Source organism: Colossoma macropomum, unplaced genomic scaffold, assembly GCF_904425465.1.
Source record: "Colossoma macropomum unplaced genomic scaffold, Colossoma_macropomum, whole genome shotgun sequence".
Taxonomy (NCBI): domain Eukaryota; kingdom Metazoa; phylum Chordata; class Actinopteri; order Characiformes; family Serrasalmidae; genus Colossoma; species Colossoma macropomum.
Genome location: NW_023494792.1, coordinates 55,137,548 through 55,159,168, shown reverse-complemented (window position 1 = coordinate 55,159,168; position 21,621 = coordinate 55,137,548). Strand labels below are relative to the sequence as shown.

Below are 21,621 nucleotides of genomic sequence, written 5' to 3'. Positions count from 1 at the left end.
TATACACTGACACAGAGACATGACCCAGACAGATGACTTAGTTTGAGTTAAATAAGTAGTAGTTTCATATGATTGAGGTCTGAATACAGGAACTATCAGCTTTGTGACTTAAATAAAGACAAAGACACTCAGTATAGATTGTATTCAGTTTCTCCTCTGTGGGGCTCTGAGAGAGGGAGACCACGGAGAGGAGAGAATTCGGGTCAACACAGTCGTTTTTATTAACAGTGTCTTAAAGAAAAACAACAACAACCAGGAGAAACAGTCAATAACTGATATGTAGTCTCTTTAAAGCAGGGTTGTCTGCTAAGGCTGGTCGCTCATCTCTTTCTAGTGTTCGGAGTGACTATTTCAGAGAGAGAGGAGAGAGAGAGAAGAGAGAGAGAGAGAGAGAGAGAGGAAGTGTGTCTGTGGCCATGCGGTCTCCGGCTGTCCACAACACGAGGTGCTGAACGGAAATGGATCCGACGGGAACCCTGGACCCACTATCGGCCACATCTCTAGATAAAGGGATTAAAGCAAGTGAACAAGTGAATTTACACTAAACCCACTAAATCCTCCATGAGCTGCTCACGGTTTCATACGTCAGTCAGTGCAGTGACACACAACCACATTTCAAGAGTTCAACTAAATATTTTAACTTTTTACTTCATTTTTAACTTACAAAATATCACAACAGCTAGTCCACAAACAAGTAATGTTTCCATTATAACAAAAGTTGACAATTAAAATATCAAAATTAATATTGTTTATTTTCTTATTTTTTTAATCACTCACTCAAGGAAAGGAAGAATCTGTAAATTATGAACTTATCTGACAGTGTGGTTCATCTGAAAGACACAAATTCTGTAAAAATACTCATAATTTAAGTAGTAAAACAACATTCAAACACAAAATCACCATCCATTAAAAGATCCTAAATGAGATTTTCAGCTGCAGATACTTTTCAGTTGTCCAGTTTATATTTGTATTTGATCACACACATAAAAATGTGCTCTATTAGATGCTTTGTGTTTACTTTCCACAGTTTATCTATTCACTGTGAGAAATGAGGGGGAAATAAGTGTTTATACTTGTTTTCAGGGCTTAGAGCTTCAACATCTGTATCAGAAGTATCTGTATCTGAGAGATTACAGATAGTTAATAAATCTATGAGAGCTACAGCATTTTGATAGTGAATTATAAATGATCTGGGTTTATTTTTGTATTTAAACACACAAGTAAGATTACATAAAGCATTATGTGTTTACTTGTCACAGTGATGTTGACAGTGTGACTGGTCATTCATCTGACTAACACCTGTAAGGAACAGCATCCTGTATATACTGTCAAAAACAGATACTGTACATTTATGTTCATCAAGGTGGTGTTAAGGTCCAGTTGTGCCTTAAATTAGTTTTAAAATTCACTTTCCCAACAAACCTGTACACATTTTAATTACCTAATATTTTGAATAGAAAATAAAATGAAAAGCCTGGAGTCAAGACAAGGTGCATGAAGTCAATGTAACTAATATATATATATATTATATATATATATATATATATATACATACATACACTTAATACTAATACTAATACTATATATATATATATATATATATATATATATATATATATAGTTGTAATGTAATGTAATATGCTATAATTATGTTCCCTAACTAAAGGTACTGAACATGTACCCCTTGAGGATACCACCACAGTGACAGGCAAGGACATTTTTTTTTTTTTTGGGAGTGTAGGTTACTGTTATTTTTTGTTATTAAATAATTTTTATGAGCAGTACTTATTTCTTTTTTTATTTTTTATTTTCCTCCACAATTTAGTTGTGTCCTGTCCCACCCACTAGCTAGGCATTACCATAAGTCATAGGTCATGACTGACACCATACCACCAACACTAGGAGGGTGAAGGCTAGCACAGGCTTCCTCCAAGTCATATGAAGCCAGACACCATGTTTTTTTTTAAACTGCTGCTAACACATCATCATCATACAGCTCAGTGTGCTTGGAGAAGAACACTAACTGCCAGTACATCAGCAGATTATTGTAGCAACACCGAGGATCAGACAGAAGGATTAAATTCACATGTAATTATTTTATATTTATAGAGCGTTGAAGAAACATCATGATGTAACATTTTTTGTGTGAATGTGAGGCTTTTAGTCTGTTATTGTAATTTTTATTTTTATTATAATTTTTATAAAAACATTCTGAACACAGTAGTTTAAAACAATATAGCTTGAATACATTACAGCAGTGGTTCAGCACAGTTCTTTCTTTAAATTCTTCAATCTACATTGTTTGTTTCTCTGCTCTAAGACACCTGATGCAGCTCATGAAAGACTTTCTCATGAACCGATGAAAATGTGCAGATGATGAGAGCACTGAGACTGACAGACACTGCAGAAATCTCTATAGAAGTACAGATCTTGTACACTGCAAACCATTATTTTATTATGTTCTGGACTCTATAGCAATTTACAGCACAACTGTATTAACTAGACTTTTGTTACACAATGGTGTAAAATGTAATTATATTGTGAGAACTGTTATCAATGATTATGGATGTTTAAAACACTTTATTGTACACGACATCTACTAGAGTACCCACAAGTCTAAACCTCCCAACCAATCAGAGCAGTAGGAGTTTTTTCACAATGTTCCAGATGAGTAAAGTAATGTTACAAACTGTACTATCACTAGATTAAGAGTGTTCGGAGCCAGTTCTAGGGGAGCCTGGACACTTCCTATTTCTCCTATTATACCAAACACATGACTTCAAACACTCAAACACTGAAAAAACTCAAACACTGTTATAAAGTGTTCAGAGTTCAGAAGCACTCAGTGTAAAACAGTGATGAAACATTGTTTGCTGTTCTGTGTTGAGAAAATGAGTGGATTTTTCTATATGAAAATGATTAAGGATTTACAAACTAAGATTTTGCACAAAAGCTTTGAAGAAGCCCATTCATTGTGACCTATTCAGGAGTGCCCTCTTGTGTTTAATAAACCAGGAAGATATTATTGAGTGGCAGTGCCTGTGAGGACATAATCTCAAATTATCATCATAATAATCTCATCATCATCATTACAGACTTACAAATATCATGAGAGAGAAAGACCAGACCACGTTCCTTACAGTGCAGCGCAGAATTAGGTGAGTAATTTTGTTTTAGAATTGCTCTGTAAACAGTTATAAGGAGCTGCCTGATTTTGAAAGTCAACACTGATAATAGAAACTGTCTGTTTCAAACACAATCAGTGGGTTAATTTAGCACCTCATAAAAATGTATTACAGTAAACCAGTTCTTTTCTTCCTGTGTCTGACTGAAAATGTTCAACATCTTTTGATACTTTACTATCATAAATGACCTACAAAAAAATGGCCTTTAGTTCTCACAAAATATCTGTAAATTGTAATAAAAAATAATATATTTTGGTACAAAATGCATTTTATGAAGTTAAAAAGTTGAATAAAAATGTACATACACATGCAGGTGTTTAATTTCTCTATGTTCTATTTGTGACGTGTAAAGCTATAATTAGCAGTATTTAGGCTCAATAAAATATATTGAATTCTGATCTAAAACAAAGTCATTTCTTGCATTTGAAGAGGTCTGAGCGTAATTTCCTGAGGAAGGACACTGGGTGTGTCCACTTCTCTTAGTCACATGATTCATCTCTGTCTGAGGCTCCTCCTCCAAGTCATCATAATCTGAGAAAAAAAAATATATTTGAATATATGCATCATTTCCAAAAAATCCCAAAAAGAAAAAAAGAAAATAGACCATTATGCAACAAACTGTTCACTAAATAAATCTCTTTTTTTTCTTCTATCTTCTAATATTTTTTCTTCCAGTATTTTCTTCCCACATTTATAAAAACTCCATCATAATGCTAAAATGATCCATGTGTAGAAGAAGCTACAGCACTGCCAGTGAATACTGAATGAGTTTATTTCAGTCTGATTCCCCTCTATGGTGGTCTTTAGTGCAGGACTCTTAACTCTGGTCCTGGAGGGCCGGTGTACAAACACACCTGATTTCACTCATCTGTTAATTACTATGTTTAGTCTGGACACCAACCCTCCAGAACCTACATTTCTACAGATCTACACAGTGCCCTAGAATGAAAGAAACAATAATCAAAAACACAAACAATTCTGTTTTAGTTTTGAGTATCTGCGCTGTCCCATCATTCTTTGAACACTGTTAGACAGATGTAGAGAGAACTGATTACTTCCAGTCCTGTCTAGAGAGCAGCGTGGCACTAATCAACTGTTTCTTGTCTCTACTAAAAGAAATGTAGCTGCACTTCTTTTATGAATGAATAAAGACTGCAGGTTTTATAAAAAGGCTCTACATCAAAATAAAGAGGACATTATTTATTTATCATTGATAACAAAACTCATTTATCACTAGACTTCCTGTGCACTTGAATCACTTACTCTACTTTACACACTCATATACATCTGGAATGTAACAGCATAAACTTCCCCTTCACCAACATGGGAAAATACATTTTAACAATAAGCAACAAACCAGACATTTTGCTATACTAAAGTTTAGTTTAAATTTATTTTTAACTTTAAAAGAATGCATATATTAAAGTAATACCTACCTGTCATAATATTGGAGTTTGGTCCAGCGGTAACAGCATCGTCATAGTTATCTGTCATGTCTTCTGTCAAAATGTAGAGATAAATGTCATTAAATCAGTATCATCAGTGACTGTGTTCATGTTTGAGATTACAGTATTGTTTCAAGTCATACCTGTTTCAACAGCTGAGCTCTGATCAGCAGTGATGACATCATCATAATTATCTGCTACATCCTCTACACCAAAACACAGAGATATTTAGAATATCAAAGCTACATTTTGAATGACTGTAGGTTTCTGCAAGCAGTGTTTATCAGCTGTTTCAAACATTATTTTTGAATATATTGACATTGACCCTAACATTAGCTTTAGCACTAATAACTTTTAACTAGGTTTTTTTGTTTTTGTTTTGTTTTGTTTTGTTGTTTTTGACATAGACTGATTTAAACATGCTCTTCCTGAATTGGGGTCTTGGCATTAAGGAAGGGCTTGTGTGGTCTAGGGCTCTTCAGAGATAAGTCATCTGAAGCAGTATGCTCCTGTTAGGGTCTCCCAAGGCAAACAGGTCTGGAGTGAAGACCCAGACTAACATGATCCAAAATTCCCTATGATCAAAGGAGGCAATTTATCATATACCCTGCCTGGGAGAGTGTTACCGAGACCTAACCCTTGAGCCAGGCCTTGGGATAGTGATCCTCTGCGAGTGCCCGGTGGCCGGGCAGCACGTGTAACCCGGCTGGGCTCAGCTCAAAAAGGCAACATGAGGAGACCATGTGGGCCCACCGCCCGCAAGGTTTAGCATAAGGGACAGGTGCAGTGCCTTATAGGCAGTGGGAGATGGCGAGAAGGTCCTTGGTGGCATGGACCCCTGCGGTGGAAACTGGCTATTGACATCCCGTCAGTGAAAGGAGCCAAAGCTTTTTGCGGGAGGCTGAGAGGTACCTACTAGATGTAGTTGTGCTCACCTCCATTTACAGGAACTCTGGAACCAAACACCTTGATAGGGTAGTTCTCTCTCCTACTTAGAAGTTGCACAGGGTGAGAGGCACTGGGCGGGTGTGGGGATATTCACAATGGCTGGCAACTGCGCAGTTGGAGGTTGTCCCAGTGAACAAGAGGGTTGCCTCAATACAAATAAAAATCACATGGAGCAAAACTGACTGTTGTGTGTGGTTATGAACCACACAACAGTTCGGAGCATTCGGCCTTCTGTTTTGGACAGTGAGGTGTTGAGCTTTCAACCAATCACCATCTGGTGGTGAGTTGGATCAGATGGCAGGGAAAACATGAATGTCCAAAGGGACCCTGTTCAAAACCTCCATTGCGGAAGCCGGTAAGCATAGCTGTGGCCAAAAGCTTGTTGGTGCTTGTCAGGACAGTGACCCAAGAAGGGAGGCCATTAAGGACTGGTTGGCCTGGAGGACTTAAAACTCAGCGATAGGTACCGAGGGGCAAAATAGGCTGCAGCAGCAGTGGTGGAAAAAGCTAAAGCAGTCCAAAACACAGGAGAAGTTTGGAGAGGCCATGGAAAAAGACTTTCAGTTTGCTTTAAGGAGGTTCTGGACAACTGTTCGGTGACTCGGGAGTGGTCGGAGTGGTTTTGCTCAAGCTGTACTCAGCAGGGGAGGAGAAACTCTGACTTTTAATAAGGATACTGTTGGTCAGTGGAAGAGGTTCAGGAACTCCTAGACTCAAGAGACATGCCTCTATTACGGGAGTCAGGGCCATGGCAAGCTCCTTGGCGGCAAGGCACCAGGGGTGGTTGAGATTTGCCCAGAAAGGCTTACTTCTGGATGTTGTGGGGCTGTCAAGGCTGACATGCCTCTGCGGTGTCACAGGAACCTTGGGAACAGTACCCTTGGACTGGCAGACCATGGTGATGGTCTCTATTTTTGAGGAAGTGGACCGGAGAGTGTGTGCCAATTACCAGGGTACCACACTGCTCAGCCTCCCTGGAAAAGTTTCTGGCAAGGTGCTGAAACAGAGACTCTGACTAATAGTTGAACCTCAGATTCAGGAGGAACAATGCAGATTCCGTCCCGGCCGTGGAACAATGGACCAGCTTATCAAATTCATGTGGATTGTTGAGAGGGCATGAGAGTTTGACATCCCAGTCTATATATGTTTTGTGGACTTGGAGAAGGCTTACCCCCCACGTTCCCCAAGATATTCTGTGGAAGTTCCTTCGGGAGTACAGGGTGCCGGGGCCACTAGTCCAGGCCATTCGGCCTCTGTAGGCCATCAGTGAGAACTGTGTCCGTATACTCTGCATTAAGTCAGGCTCATCCAGTGTGGGTGTTGAGACAAGGTTGTGCGTTGTCTCCACTTCTGTTCGTGGACAGGATGTCAAGGTGTAGCCAAGGTCAGGAGGGCATTATGCATTGAGGCCGGAAGGTGGCATTTCTGCTTTTTGCAGATGATGTTGAACTGCTCCAGGTGGAGGAGTTTATGTATCTCGGAGTCTTGTTCGCTAGTGATAGGAAGAGGGATTGTGAGATCAGCTGCAGGTTGGGACAGGTGGCAGCAGTAATATGGTTGCTGTACTGTACTGTAGTGGTGAAGAGGGAGCTGAGTTATAAGGCAAAGCTCTGTTTACTGGTTGGTCTACATTCCCTCCCTCACTGATGGTCATGAGCTTTGGGTAATGACCAAAAGAAGGAGACTGTGGATACAAGCAGTGGAAATGAGCTTTCTTCACAGGGAAGTGGGCTACACTCTATATGATAGGGTGAAGAGCTCAGTCATCCAAGAGGAGCTCAAAGTACAGCTGCTACTCCTCCACATTGAGAGAAGCCAATTGAGGTGGTTTGGGCATTTGATTAGGTTGCCCCCTGGTAGCCTCCAGCTGGAGATTTATCAGACATGCCTGACTGGGACGAGACCCCGAGTTCATCCTAGGACCCGCTGGAGGGTTTTTATATATATAAATACACACACACACACACACACACACATACATATATATATATATAGAGAGAGAGAGAGAGAGAGAGAGAGACCTGGAAGGGGCTTTGGGTTTCCTAGAATGAGCTGGAGGAAGTTGCGGGGGACAGGGTCATCTTAATGATAAAAATTATAATAATAATAATAATTTTATTTATATAGCACTTTTCATGCCAGTGGCAGCTCAAAGTGCTTTACAGACAGGTGATAAAACATAGTTAAAGAAAAGATCATTAGTACTTAATTAGAATCAGAAAAAAATGAAGAAGATTAAATCACAAGATAAACACCACGAGACATTGAGTTTTAGTTAAATGCTAATTTAAAGAGATATGTTTTTAGGTGCTTCTTAAAAGTGAGCACTGAGCTTGACTGTCTAATAAAAGGTGGAATTGAGTTCCACAGTTTAGACAGCATAATAACTGAAAAAGGCCTCTCCGTGTTTTCTGTATTTTACAGACGGTATCTATAGAAAGGCCTTTCTTTCTCTGCTTCCCTACTGCTACGCTGACCCTAGCTGGATCAAGCAGTGTAGGAAGATGAATGAATGAATGAAGGATTTTAAATTGTATGTGAACCAAAGATTTGCTTATTTTAAGCATGTATACAATTCACTTTACTGCAGCTCCACAAACACAATTAAGAGAGTGAAGCTCCACAAACACTCCAAATAATTAATACTGTGACATTTTTTTTTATTAATGCTGTTCTTATAGCATTTATTATTTGGTTATATTGGTATGGTTTTTAATTTCTTTTCAATTTGTTCGAAGCTAAAACCCCAGAACAGAAACCCACCTATGACACTCTGAGAGATCTGTCCAGTGGTGATGACATCATCATAGTTATTTGCTATGTCTTCTTTTTCTGATTCACCTGAATCAAAGAAAAGAAAACTGACTTTACAAACAGTGCAGTCATATTTTCACATTGTGGTTCAATATAAAGATAAAATCAGGGGATTAATTAAAAAGGTACCCACTTGTCAGACCACTGGTGACATCATCGTAATATTCTGATTTCATTCCAGACAGAGACTTTGCTGTAAAAAGAGCAAATTAATCACTTTTAATTACATTTAATAATAAAATGCTCATTCAGAGAGGTTTTAATGTAACAAGATCAGAATTTTAAAATTCAGTCTTCAGTGTGTGACTCCATTAAGATTATGCAAGAAATAATTTCTGACAGAAACGTCTGATCTAGAGACTCAGCAATAAGTAGAAGTTGAGAACAGTTAAAGAGAATCTGAAACAGTAAAGATCAGCAAAAGTTACTAGAAAATCATATAAAGCAACCTGGGTAGAGACTATAGTTATTAAATGTGCTGAGTTTTAAAACATCGAATTTACTGTAAATGATTTTGGCATTACTGTACAAAACATTAATTTATAATGAATTTTTAAATTTCTAATGGCTACTGTAATATTTGTCAACAGAATGTAGCTTTAGGTTCTCTTACCTGAGAGAAGCTCTTCATCTACATCTTCATATCCTGAATGCTGACCTTCAGAGAGGATACTTCCTGTTAGAGGAGAGCAGAACTCTGGCATTTAGCTGTGTGTAGCTAACACATGTAGCACTATGGAAGCACCACAAAATGTAATAAAAAGTGCCACATGATTTTGTGGAGATTTATGTGTCTGTGTAATTTTTATTGTCAATGCTTTTCAATCCCAAATTCATCGCAGCCATTTAAAGCTCACACTAGTTCTTAGGTTTAAAAGGTTAAGCAATTAATTAATTAATCAATTAATGTATTTAGGGGCTATCCGACAATGTGAGCGAAAGTATAAATAACTGCATTTTTTTTCTTATTGTAAAGCATCATAAAGGTTCCTCACCAATTAAGATGAGGCTATGTTCACATTACAAGCCTTTACAGCCCATGATTGATTTGTTCGATCATCCTGCATTTAAAGCTTACATTCATATTACCTTCATGTAAGTGAGTCTGACGCACACACATGCTCTTACCTGGGAAGAGCTCCTCATCCACATCCTCATATCCTGAATGCTGTGCTTCAGAGAGGAGACTTCCTGTTAGAGGAGAGCAGAACATTTAACTGTCATAATATATCTAGTTCTATGGAGGCACCAGAAAATGTAGCAAAAATGCTGCATGACACTAAGACCTTAGTGGGATCCTAATATGACTCTCAAACAGCACTGTTTACCTGATCATATCTTAGTGGAACTAGCAGTCTCAGAGTAACGTCAAACCACTGCTGTAATGTAATTATAGTAGCTGGGCTGGCACAGGAAATAATATCAGTGCAGACAGTTGATGGCTCTCTCAGACACAGAATCACAGGCACTTCTGATGGGATTTTTTTATTTCATTTTAACAAACAGGTTAAATTATTTAGTTGTTTCATGGCAACTATTGCTGTATTCCCAAGAGTGTTTTACCACAGAATCTTTGTACAGTATTTTGCAGTAATTAAATGCATTTTGGGAAATATTTAATGTATTACAGCATTAACACTTTATTGTAAACCTAAATACAGTATCAATACCATACAGTGAATACAGCAATATTAATCACCTGTAGTTCACCTTACAGCATCTTATTTCAATCAACTTTTCAATACGAAAACAACCTTTTCAGCTACTCAATAGCTTTTAGCAGAATAACAGTACTGCAGTTTTACTTCAATACTCAAGCACATCAGCCAGAGACCAGCCTCAGTGTTTTGTACTGGGTGAGTGCCAAATCTTTATTTTTAAACTGGTGGAAAAGAACATTTTTGTAAAAAAAAGTGTGAACTGCATGGTGTGTGTGATAGAACTGGCTGAAACATGTTGATATGTGGCTGACATGACCTGGAGTGGAGGCTAACATTAGCTAGCTATCCATACCTATTGTATTAAGTCATTTTGTGGATGCATATAGCTATGTAGCTGCTGTATTAGGCCATTTTTTGGATGGAAACAGTTAGCTAGCTCATGTAGCTGCTGTATTAGGTCATTTTCTGGATGTACTTTACTAGTTAGCTAACCTTGACTGCTGTATTTGGTCATTTGTGGATTTAATTAGCTCGCTGATTAAAATTCATTTCTTTATTGTAGGTAGCTATCAAAGCTAACTTTTGCTACTTAATTGAAAGTTCTACTCAGGAAGTCATTATGGCTCTAAGCTCAGGCTACGATGTCAACATGTCTACTCATCCCTCAAAAATGTGCTTTTTACGTTTGTATGCACTGTTCTGGAGAGGCACTGTCCAAACAACGAGTGGCTAACTCTCATTCACAGACACTGACAGGAAGAGCCCAAGAAGCTTTTGCTTCAGTCACCACAGGGGATAGGCAGTCAAAAAGGCTGTACTAAGAGCATCTGAAGAGACTCTGAAGCAGCTGATAAGAGCAGTTAAAGTCAATGGGAGGGCCAATTAGAAAGATTTCCAGAGCATATAAAGTGTTGTTGCCCTGAACCTCAGTGGAAAGAGAACGCTCGTGGTGGCCACTTTAGCTGACCTGCGGCCCTTGTCATTTCTGAGATCTTGATGGCTGCTTGTTCAGACAGGATCTCAAGTCGCTTAGAGACTTATTCCTTATAAATCAAAATCTCAAGAACATGTTATTATTTTGATGTCTTGAGTCTAGGTATCTAGGCTAAAAAAATGTGATACGACTCTCTGTAAAAGCACTTGCAGTGTACATACATTAGTATTTAATAATGCATCATGGGTAAAACTCAGTCTTTACAAGCTCAAAGAAAGCTTGTATTACCTCCCTCTGAACATTCTAGAGGGGGTGTGGCTAAAACTCAAAACTTACATTGATGGAGTAGATGCAAGTTTTTAACAAGGGCAATGAGTATTTTAACCTTTGTTGTGTCAATGTTGGCAACAATTTACTTTGTCTCTTACTACCAAATACAGTTAATCTAAGATAATTTATCCTAACCCAAAGGGTACACTGAAAAATAAAAAAACAGAGACAGTGCAGATGAGATTACATCAGATGCTAGCTAGATATTTGTATAACTTATTGACTCTTTGCAAAAATGCAGACAAGATTTATTAGCATAGATCTGTTTTCTGAATGTAAGCAGGGTTTGAGAGGTAAATTTAAAATCTTATCAAAGATTTGAGAGCTAGCCCTAGAGGGCACGTTTTAGGGAAGACTTTAGAGATTTTATTCACTTTATTCACTGGGCTCTTAATTGTGTTTTCTCATTTGTGGAAGTGCCCTATACAGCACTGCATCCCATTTTCTCTACTAGAAAGGACACCCATTGGAAAACTGTTCTATAGGGGTGGCATAGAGGGCACTTCATAAAGGCACCAGATTCCTTGCGGAAATGATTTTATACAAAAAGCACATGAGCCTAACATGTGGTTACATTGCGCTGGACTTATGCTAAATATGAAGCTGCATCTGTGTTCATTTGCATAGAAGTTCTTAATCTGCATGGTAACTCTAACTGTAACTTTTAAGTAACCCTAAAAAGGTACTAGCTTACAATTTGTGTTCCTTAAAATTAAAGATATAATCTTTATTTTACCTTTCACAATAAAAATAATACAAGTATTACAGTAGTAATCAGTAATAGCAGTTGATGAGACTCAACTACACGTATTGCAGAACAGAATGGCACAGAACCACAAAAAACAGGGGGGTGAACATACATGCAAAATACAAGAAAAATAAAAGAAATACAAGAACAACAGGTAGAATGAGAAACAATTGACAGCAGTAAGCGGAGAGTACAGAGAACAAGTGAAGGCAAAGATGATCCCACAATAAAGGCCTACAACCTACACACACACACACACACACACACGAATAAAGAATGCACATGAATCATCATTTATCAAATGAATACAATTAATCTTTATTTATTATAAATACACTACAATAACTCTCGTGTAGAACACTCACCCCTTTGAGTGGCTCTGGCAGTATTGAATCTGCAGTAAATCTCCTCATAGACTCTCTCAGTGCCCCTACTCAAGCCTTCATAGACTCCCTCAAGCCCTCTTCTCAGGCCTTCATAGACTATGTTCTCCATCTTCTTAGAGAGCACTGTGAAGGAGACAAAGATAAACATTAAGCCAGATTGACAGATTGAAAGACTAATGATGTTTAGAGAATGTACAGAAAGTGGATTGTAGATGATCTCTGAATCTCTCTACCTCTCCTGAGCACTCTGTTCTGATAAAACAGCACTATCAGAAGTATTAAGGCCAGAAAAAGCACTGTTCCCAGGATGAGGAGAGACACTGGATAGATGGATGGAACAGCAGCAGTTGGAAGAGCTTGTAGAAGAGTGTTTGTTCTCTTCACTGGCCGACCAACTAAAAATAAAAATACAGAATAGAAACTGTACAGAGCCCGGAACAATCTATTCAGGAACATGTAGCAAAATCTGTCTAAGAGACATAAAAATACCTGTAGTGTTGGAGGTGGTGGTTCTTATTATGAGTGGAGTGGTAGAAGGCACAGACATGTCTGTAAATACAGAAAATGCAGTTCTGATTCTGATTTTTGTAACAGTTTAAGCACTGAATGTGGCAAATTAGCATTAGATAATTTTAACAAAAGTGCACTGATGCACCATTTAATGAAACTTTCCAGGTTTGAATACTGTGATCAATATTTTTAATTGGAGCCAGGAGGTCTAAAGTCCAGGAGACTCCTCTGACCTGCACAGGTGACTCCAGCGTCCTGCCTGTGGGAGCAGTCAGTGTGTTTTTTCAGGGAATGAGGACAGTCCCACAGGTGAAACTCATTCCCTCTACACTTCACTCTGTTCAGCCAGATAGGCCCTTCACCAGCACCAAAGACAGCACTCCCATCAGCACTCAGCGCCGACCCACAGCCCAGCTGCCTGCAGACCACCCGAGCATCCCTGATGTCCCAAAGATCATCACAGATGGATCCCCACTCAGCATTATGATACACCTCTAGCCTCCCTGAGCAGATTCCAGTTCCTCCTCTCAGCCTGAGAGGCAGGTGATCTACATCACACACATCACATATGAGGAAATACAGCAATGCTGATCAACCGGGATAGTTATAGAACTAATAACAATACAGCTATTAAGTGTAATTTTTCTTTTTGTACATTACCAGTAATAGTTTTATGAAGGAGCAACTTTTTTAACACTTGTGATGAACACATTTATTATTTGCAAGAGTTCTTACTTGAGCACTGTCTGTGATGGGTAGATGAGAAGCATTTCAGATGGCTTCGTAATACACGATAATTTAGATCTTCTATGAATACAGAAAGATACTTCATTAAGCGTTGAACATATAAAGTTGTTTTTCTATATTTCTATATATTATTTATTTTACATGTCTATATGTATAATTTATTTACCTATTTAAGCAAGTTTTATACTTTGTGTGATTTATTGTCAGCACAAGAATGTATACACACTCTACTTATATGAACATAAAACACTGCCTACCTGAGCAGGTAATCCAGGCCACTTCATTGTCTTTATCACAGTTGTTCTCTCTCCAGGGTGAAGAAGGACAATGCCACAGAGTGGAGTCGTGTGTCCTACATTTCAGATCATCCAGCCAGTTAGGAGCTGATTCCACTCTTGCTTTGGCCCAAGACTCACTGCCAGATCTTCCACAGTTCAGCTCTTGACAGATTAAACTCACTGTTTCTTCATCCATCCCATTTACACACACATTACCCCAGGTTCCATTGTAGAACACTTCCAGATTCCCCTCACAGCCCTCAGTGAGTCTGATCTCTTTAAACTCTAGTGGGAAAAGAATTTATACTAAACTTTGCTTTTGAATGTGCATGTTTTAGGAAGTTCATACAATTAAAAATTAAATATCTTGCATCCCCTCAAAAAGTATAAAAATAATTAAGCTCCTCTGCTTAACTTCCTTAAAGGCACGGTTCAATGCAAATTCAAATCTACATAATTTCATCCCAAAAACAGATGATCAGCCTAGACATGTCTGATTACAGTGCTCTATTACATCTACTTCATGTCACACCTGAGATGTTGCAAATAATATCTTGGCTAAACTCCATGTCAGACTGTGTGAATTCAGTTATGCTGCACCTCAGATTATACTTTGAAAATCTTCTGGTGATTTGCAATGCAAGAAAATAACAACATTCTGCATGTACTTTCTATTTTGGCAAAACATAAAACCACACAAGCAAAAAAAAAAAACCCTCAGTATAGTAGTGCCAATGAGTTGAGGTCAGTGCGCTAATTTTTGTGTCCACTATTCAGTTTGTCTGCTATTATATTGCAGGTCATTCTATATATGAACTGAGGGTAGAGCCAGACTAATGTCATAATCTATTCTTAAACTTGTGCAGAATAAAGATTTTACCTCCATTTATCATCTCTCTCACCCTGTCTTTGGTCACAGAGGCTGTAAGAAGCATGTGACATTAACTGTTCAAAGACCACCGATTTTAACTTATGATCAAAGAACTCCTTCGTGATTTTAGATTTTGTCTGTGACAGTATCATCATGATGATTATAGTGTAATGTCTTAAGTTTGCTTCCTAAGCTGTGCACCGGAGTTATGAGACTAATGTAGCCAGGCTCATGCACAGACAATCTGGGGGTCAATAGAAAGAAAAGTTCAAACTGAACATGAATTAAACTTAGCCAAATGTACAGTATATTGCACATACTAACATCCAGAGAGACAACCCAATGCTTTAGTGCATTTGTGACTTCGATTATTTTGTAAAGTGATTATCAGTGCAAACATATCTTGGTTAACTGACTACATTTCTGTTAAGAGGAAAATTATGTTAATTTGATTTTTCTGTGAGCTGTTCCTTTAAAATCATGGTACCTGAGCACACGACTCCTACATCATCCTTGTGTCCACATTCATCCTCTCCACACAGCTGAAATCTGCAGTTCCACAGGGACGTCTCATTCCCCTCACACATCACCTCATTCAGCCATATGGGTCCAGTTCCAGGTACAAACTGGGCTGGTACCAGAGCACTGAGGGCCACTCCACACTGCAGCTGTCTGCACACCACCTGCGCATCCTCAACATCCCACAAGTCACTACACACTGTCCCCCATGAGCCGCTGTGGAAAACTTCCAGCCTTCCTGCACAGTCTCCCCCAGAACCAACTAGCCTGACGGAGCTGTGAGCTGGATTAAACTTACCTACATACACACACACACACACACACACACACACACACACAGACACACACACACACCACACACACACACACACACACACACTACAGCTGTGGCATCCTCATTCACTGGTCCTCTACATAAAGGAGAAAGTTAATCTGTTGACTGTAAAATTAACTTATAAGATTACAATATCCTTTGGGGCCGATTATTTTAGGAAGACTGTTAACCACTTATAATATTTAGCTGCTGTCATTCTTACCAAAGCAGGTGATTGAGAGCTGTTCTCTGGAGCTGCAGTTGATTGCTTGTGCGCTGCTGCAGTTCCCCAGATGAGCTTCACTCCCAGAACAATTGAAACCTGTCACACACATGTGTCTGTGTTCAGGACTGGATGTAGAAGAGCTGGAGAAGCTGACCACAGAGCCACAGCCCAGCTGTCTGCAGACCACAGAGGCCTCAGACTCACTCCAGGAGTCCAGCAGAACTCTCCTCCAGTCCTGCCTGAAGTACACCTCCACCTCCCCCTCACACTCCATCCCTCCAGACAACCGCACTCGCCCCTCATGAAACACCAGAGAGGAATCTGAAGAAGAAAAGATTTGAAGAAATAAAAACATTTTTACTTCACTGAAGGAGCTTTATAAACAGCCAGTTTTTGAGATGGACAACATGATTTTAAGAGCTCACCACTGCAGATGACTCCAGCATCCTGTTTATGAGAGCATGCAGTTCGACTCCATGATGAAATGGGACATTTTGACAGGTGTGTTTCGTTCCCCTGACAGTCAAACACATCAGCCCAGATCTGGCCAGTCCCCTCCCCAAACCAGTCTGACCCCAACACAGCCACAGCACTCCCACACTTCAGCTGACCACAGAGGACACTGGCAGCTCTCATATCCCAGCTTACATCACACACTGTGCCCCACTCACTGAGGTACTGGAGCTCCACTCGACCAGAACAGGAGTCAGATCCGTTCACCAGCTGAGCCTGAGTGTGACCTGAATAAACATCATATTACAGGAATTAACATGCATCAGAGTAATTCAGTGCCATATATTGCAACAAGTAGTGGGAAGACTTAATGATTTGAATCTCATTTGAGTTGAACTCAATTAAAAATAAGTGCTTTACCAGCACACACCAGGCCCACAGCATTGTCATGAGTGCAGTTGTATTTGAGTGAAGATGATGTTGGACAGAAGGAAATCTGAGATTCGCTGCCTCTACACTGAAGCTCCTCTGACCACACCTGACCCTCCCCTCTGCCAAAAGCAGCTGCTCCCAGCACCTCCACAGGAAGCCCACAGCCCAGCTCTCGACACACAACCTCTGCATCCTGCTGGTCAAAGTCAGCATCACACACTGAGGACCAGGTCTTCACATTAAGCACCTCCACTCTCCCAGAGCACAGATGAAAACCATTAGTAAGTCTGGACTTTCTGTGACCTGTGGAATTAGAAGGACATTAATACTGAGCACAAGAAAAAGCTAACAGGGTAAAACAACTAGATTAAAATAGTGTTAAAGGTAATGTTAGGTATTGTCCTGCTATTGGTCTGGGGACCAGTCAAGGACTAGTCAAGAAACTAGTCAAGAACGTATATTTTTAACTCATTAATTTTGACAAAGCTTACTTGGTTATTTCACAACTAATATTTTTATTTCTTTCACATTTTCTACAATTACTCTTATGTACCCCATTTAAGAGACACTAATGTAAAAGATCCAAGTTAATAACACTCAAAATCTTTGGAAAATAAATCTGATATTGTGGTAACAATCATATTAGGCATTTGTTCATTCGTAGTGGTGATGAGTGACTGCTGCATACCTGAGCAGATGACTCCAGCATCTTCACCATGATTACAGTTATGTTTACCCCATCCTGCTGATTTACAGTTCTTCAGTGTAGACTCTGATCCACTACAATAAACATTATTCATCCAGATTTGTCCTGATCCTTGTCCAAAGTGAGCTCTACTCAGTGCATGTACAGCCTTTCCACAGTTCAGCTCTCTACACACCACTGCAGCATCTCTCAAATCCCAGTAATCATCACACACTGTTCCCCACTGCCCTCTGTGAAGAACCTCCACTCTACCAGCACAGCGACTGTCTCCATCCACCAACCTCACAATGCCTGTACAGCAGAGAGAGAGAAAGAGAGAGAGAATACACAGTCAAAAGTGATTAAAGAATTTTAGTGCTGGGAGAAATGTTTGGGATGCATAAATAAAAAAAATTAAATAATAATCAATTAGAAAATAGTATTTTTGCATTAATGCTAATTTAGAAATCAGAAGGAACAGATGAGTTTCACTTCTTAGGCTTTATAGGTTAAAAATAATAATGATGCACATCAAGAAAATACATCTTACAGTTAAAATACAATGTAAATGTTTTAAAACATTTTATGAAAGTAAATATTGAAGTGAGAAAACACTGTTACAGTAAATCAGTCACAGACATGTAATCTTATCGCAGGCTACAATTAAAGTACTTACCAGCACACATCAGTCCCACATCACTGTCATGAGTGCAATTGTGTTTGAGTGAAGATGATGTTGGACAGAAGTGAATTTGAGATTCGTTGCCTCTACACTGAAGCTCCTCTGACCACACCTGACCCTCTCCTCTGCCAAAAGCAGCTGCTCCCTGCACCTCCACAGGAAGCCCACAGCCCAGCTCTCGACACACAACCTCTGCATTCTGCTGGTCAAAGCCAGCATCACACACTGTGGACCAGGTCTCTCCATGAAGCACCTCTACCCTCCCAGAGCAGCGAGAACCACCAACCAGCCTGACTCCTAAATGGGGTTGGGAGGGTTACGTCAAAAATGTATTCAGTTACAGATCTGATTACTTGGTAAGAAATGTAATTGTAACCTAATTCAAAGCATTACTATATTAATGTTACTTTCTATTACTTTAGGATTACTTGTCGTTAATTAAACACGTATGATTAAATAAAGAAAAGAGAAAAAAAAAAAATTTAACAAGAATTTAATTTAACCCACACCAAACACAAAAACTGCACTGATTTATGAAACAGAATAATAGATTATAGGTAATTCTGTGTCCCACACAGAAACAGTCACAGATCTCACATTTAGTGAAACAGCCAAATCTAAGAGGAGTAACTTATGGAAATAATTCGAACAAAACAGTATAATTTGTCTGAGTTTTGACATACTTATTTGTCTTATTTGTTAAAAATCTGTTGTTTTTCATGCCAAAGCTAAAAGTCTGGTAGAAATCTAATTTTAAGACCTCTCATTTGCAACAATTACAAAGAGAGCCCATTCTTAAAACTCAGAGTGACCATCATTTGTGTTCTATCTGCTAAAATGCTGCACTGGCTCATAAGGTTTCATGTTGGAGCGTCATGCTGGACTTTGATGATTGTAATTTATAGATGCTCCCTAATCAGCTCTTAGCGGTTTCAGCAGCTCACAGAAATCAATGTGTACGACAAGTGCAAAAAGGCATTCATTTCACAGGAAAACTAAGTAGGAACTGATCTTAGTTCTTAATAATAATGATCATTTTCATTTTGCACCCATCATTCATAAACTAATGAAGAAAAAAACATACATGTGAAAATGAAACTAACTTTGCCACTCATAAGACTTCACTTTGTGAATGTTTCAGACTGTTAGTTAAACCTGTCAGGTTAAAGTTTTCAAAAGTTTGATTTATAGTAACATTTGAACTGTAGACTTTTAAGGAGCAACAAACAAGAATAAAGAGTTTACTGTCTGATCAGATCAGATCAGTCTTATACTGTAGAATCTGGTGATGTGGAAAATCAGGGTACATGACTGATTCAGAAATCTTAAAGAAAACATTAAAATTTCTATGGATTGGCTGAATAAAAAGCATAAACTGCTGCTGTGAGGGGAATCTTCAGAATTCTTTCTGGCAGCACAATCATCTCCCCCCATCATCCCCAACTCTTTAAATCGACACGATTTATTCATGTGACATAGTTTTATTAAAAGACAAAAATACATAAGATAAATTGTATTTGAAGGTTTTAAAGAATGCAAGTGGGAAAATTCAACAGCGATTCCTGAAATGCTAATGATCATGATTAAAAAGTCTTAATAAATGGCTGATAAATAAAATATGATTGAAAAAATAATATCATTAAATAGATTACTTAATTTCAGAAAAGGTTACCTGAACAGATGACTCCAGCATCTTTAGAATGATCACAGTCATGTTTTCCCCATCCTGCTGATCTACAGTTCTTCAGTGTAGACTCTGATCCTCTACAGTATACATTATCCATCCAGATTGGTCCTGATCCTGGACCAAAGTAAGCATCACTCAGTGCATCTACAGCCTCTCCACAGTTCAGCTCTCTACACACCACTGCAGCATCACTTATATCCCAGTCATCATCACACACTGTTCCCCACTGATCATCATGAAGAACCTCCATTCTCCCAGCACAGCGACTGCCACCACCCACCAACCTCACACTGACTGTATAACAGAACACAGAAGAGACAAATATTTCTGCAAGTGGCCATAACTAGCTATAAAAACACCGAGGTACAGACCTCAGTAGATTCAGAAGGCTTTTTTTCCCCACAGCTCCAGTCATAAAATTCAATGTGGAGAGTGATGTCCTGATAAGATCACTGCTGCACTACCAGGTGTATTATAAAGTCACTGATGCTGCTCAGATCAGTTTTGACTTTTTGAGATGTGCAGGTACACAATACACATATTGGGCTAACACAGTTATGATGCAAAAGTAAGCATTTGTTAGGTGATTGTTTATGATGACAATTAACAGATTTGTTTTATTAAATGCATTTATTTTATATTACTTTTTGCTTTGTTTGCAGTAGCTGAAATGATCTGCAATCATTGGCTTAGGTTATAAGCAATCAAATCAGTTTGCTTTTTCAGTAATTACTTAGGGCCGAAAAAGTGATAGAGATAAGAAGGACACACAGGAAGAAAGTGAGAGAGTGAGAGAGAGAAGATGAGAGATGAAATATAAACCACTTACAGGGCCGTAACTAGGACGAAAATGTTTGAGACGTCAATTTTGTTGAAAAGTGACCTACGTCACACAGTGACTAAATTAACTGGTTAATATGTATATTACACCAATAGGTAAATTGCTATTACTGTTACATAAACTCTAGTCAGCCTGTTTAATTTTGTTTATCATTTAGCTATTCATTTACACATTTATTTTCAGCTCAAAATACTTGCTGAAACATATATATGCTAAATCAACTGACAGTTACATTGACTGTAGCTCATTTACCTCTCTCTGTCTCGTAGTTACTGTGCCTGTCTCTTCTTGCTCTCTTTCTTCTCTATCCCTCACAAATTACTGAAAAATCATATATTAAAATAACTTATAAATGTCTGTCTCTACCAAACCCCAGCAAATGGGAAAGAACATGCTCATATAGTTAACCAGACAAAATACAGCCAAATGTATCTGCTAATTATGTTACATGATACTCTGTCATCAGTGTACTAGTTAAGAGTGAACATGCTCTCTGTAGTTTGTTATGAGGAGGTAACACAACACAACACAACTGGTACTCAAACTCGACTAAAGCATACAGATTATGTTACTAATGGTCCAAATAAAAAACAGTATATCAGTAAGAGAGTTTAATACCAATTAGTGAAGATGTTCCTCTTACCAGCACACACCAGACCCACATCACTGTCATGGGAGCAGTTGTGTTTGAGTGAAGGTGATGTTGGACAGAAGTGAATCTGAGATTCGTTGCCTCTACACCGAAGTTCCTCTGACCACACCTGACCCTCCCCTCTGCCAAAAGCAGCTGCTCCCAGCACCTCCACAGGAAGCCCACAGCCCAGCTCTCGACACACAACCTCTGCATCCCACTGGTCAAAGTCAGCATCACACACTGTGGACCAGGTCTCTCCATGAAGCACCTCCACTCTCCCAGAGCAGCGAGA

At 38.9% G+C, this 21,621-nt stretch overlaps 1 protein-coding gene across 1 annotated transcript in view; it reads right to left on the bottom strand.

The window, feature by feature from the left end:
- Positions 1–6,148: 6,148 nt before the first annotated feature.
- The window catches only part of LOC118811238 (scavenger receptor cysteine-rich type 1 protein M130-like), a 22,730-nt gene continuing 7,257 nt past the window's right edge, over positions 6,149–21,621 (bottom strand). The window contains exons 3-16 of the mRNA XM_036575396.1: positions 21,339–21,621; positions 16,341–16,655; positions 15,913–16,236; positions 15,345–15,674; positions 13,966–14,271; positions 13,697–13,768; positions 13,195–13,509; positions 12,685–12,846; positions 12,431–12,574; positions 9,521–9,583; positions 9,006–9,068; positions 8,526–8,585; positions 8,342–8,419; positions 6,149–6,486 (exon numbers count right to left, since the gene is read on the bottom strand). The exon at positions 21,339–21,621 is cut by the window's right edge and continues 17 nt beyond it. Of these exons, the coding sequence (XP_036431289.1) occupies positions 6,149–6,486; positions 8,342–8,419; positions 8,526–8,585; positions 9,006–9,068; positions 9,521–9,583; positions 12,431–12,574; positions 12,685–12,846; positions 13,195–13,509; positions 13,697–13,768; positions 13,966–14,271; positions 15,345–15,674; positions 15,913–16,236; positions 16,341–16,655; positions 21,339–21,621 (2,853 nt within the window). The remainder of the gene's footprint in view (positions 6,487–8,341; positions 8,420–8,525; positions 8,586–9,005; positions 9,069–9,520; positions 9,584–12,430; positions 12,575–12,684; positions 12,847–13,194; positions 13,510–13,696; positions 13,769–13,965; positions 14,272–15,344; positions 15,675–15,912; positions 16,237–16,340; positions 16,656–21,338) is intronic.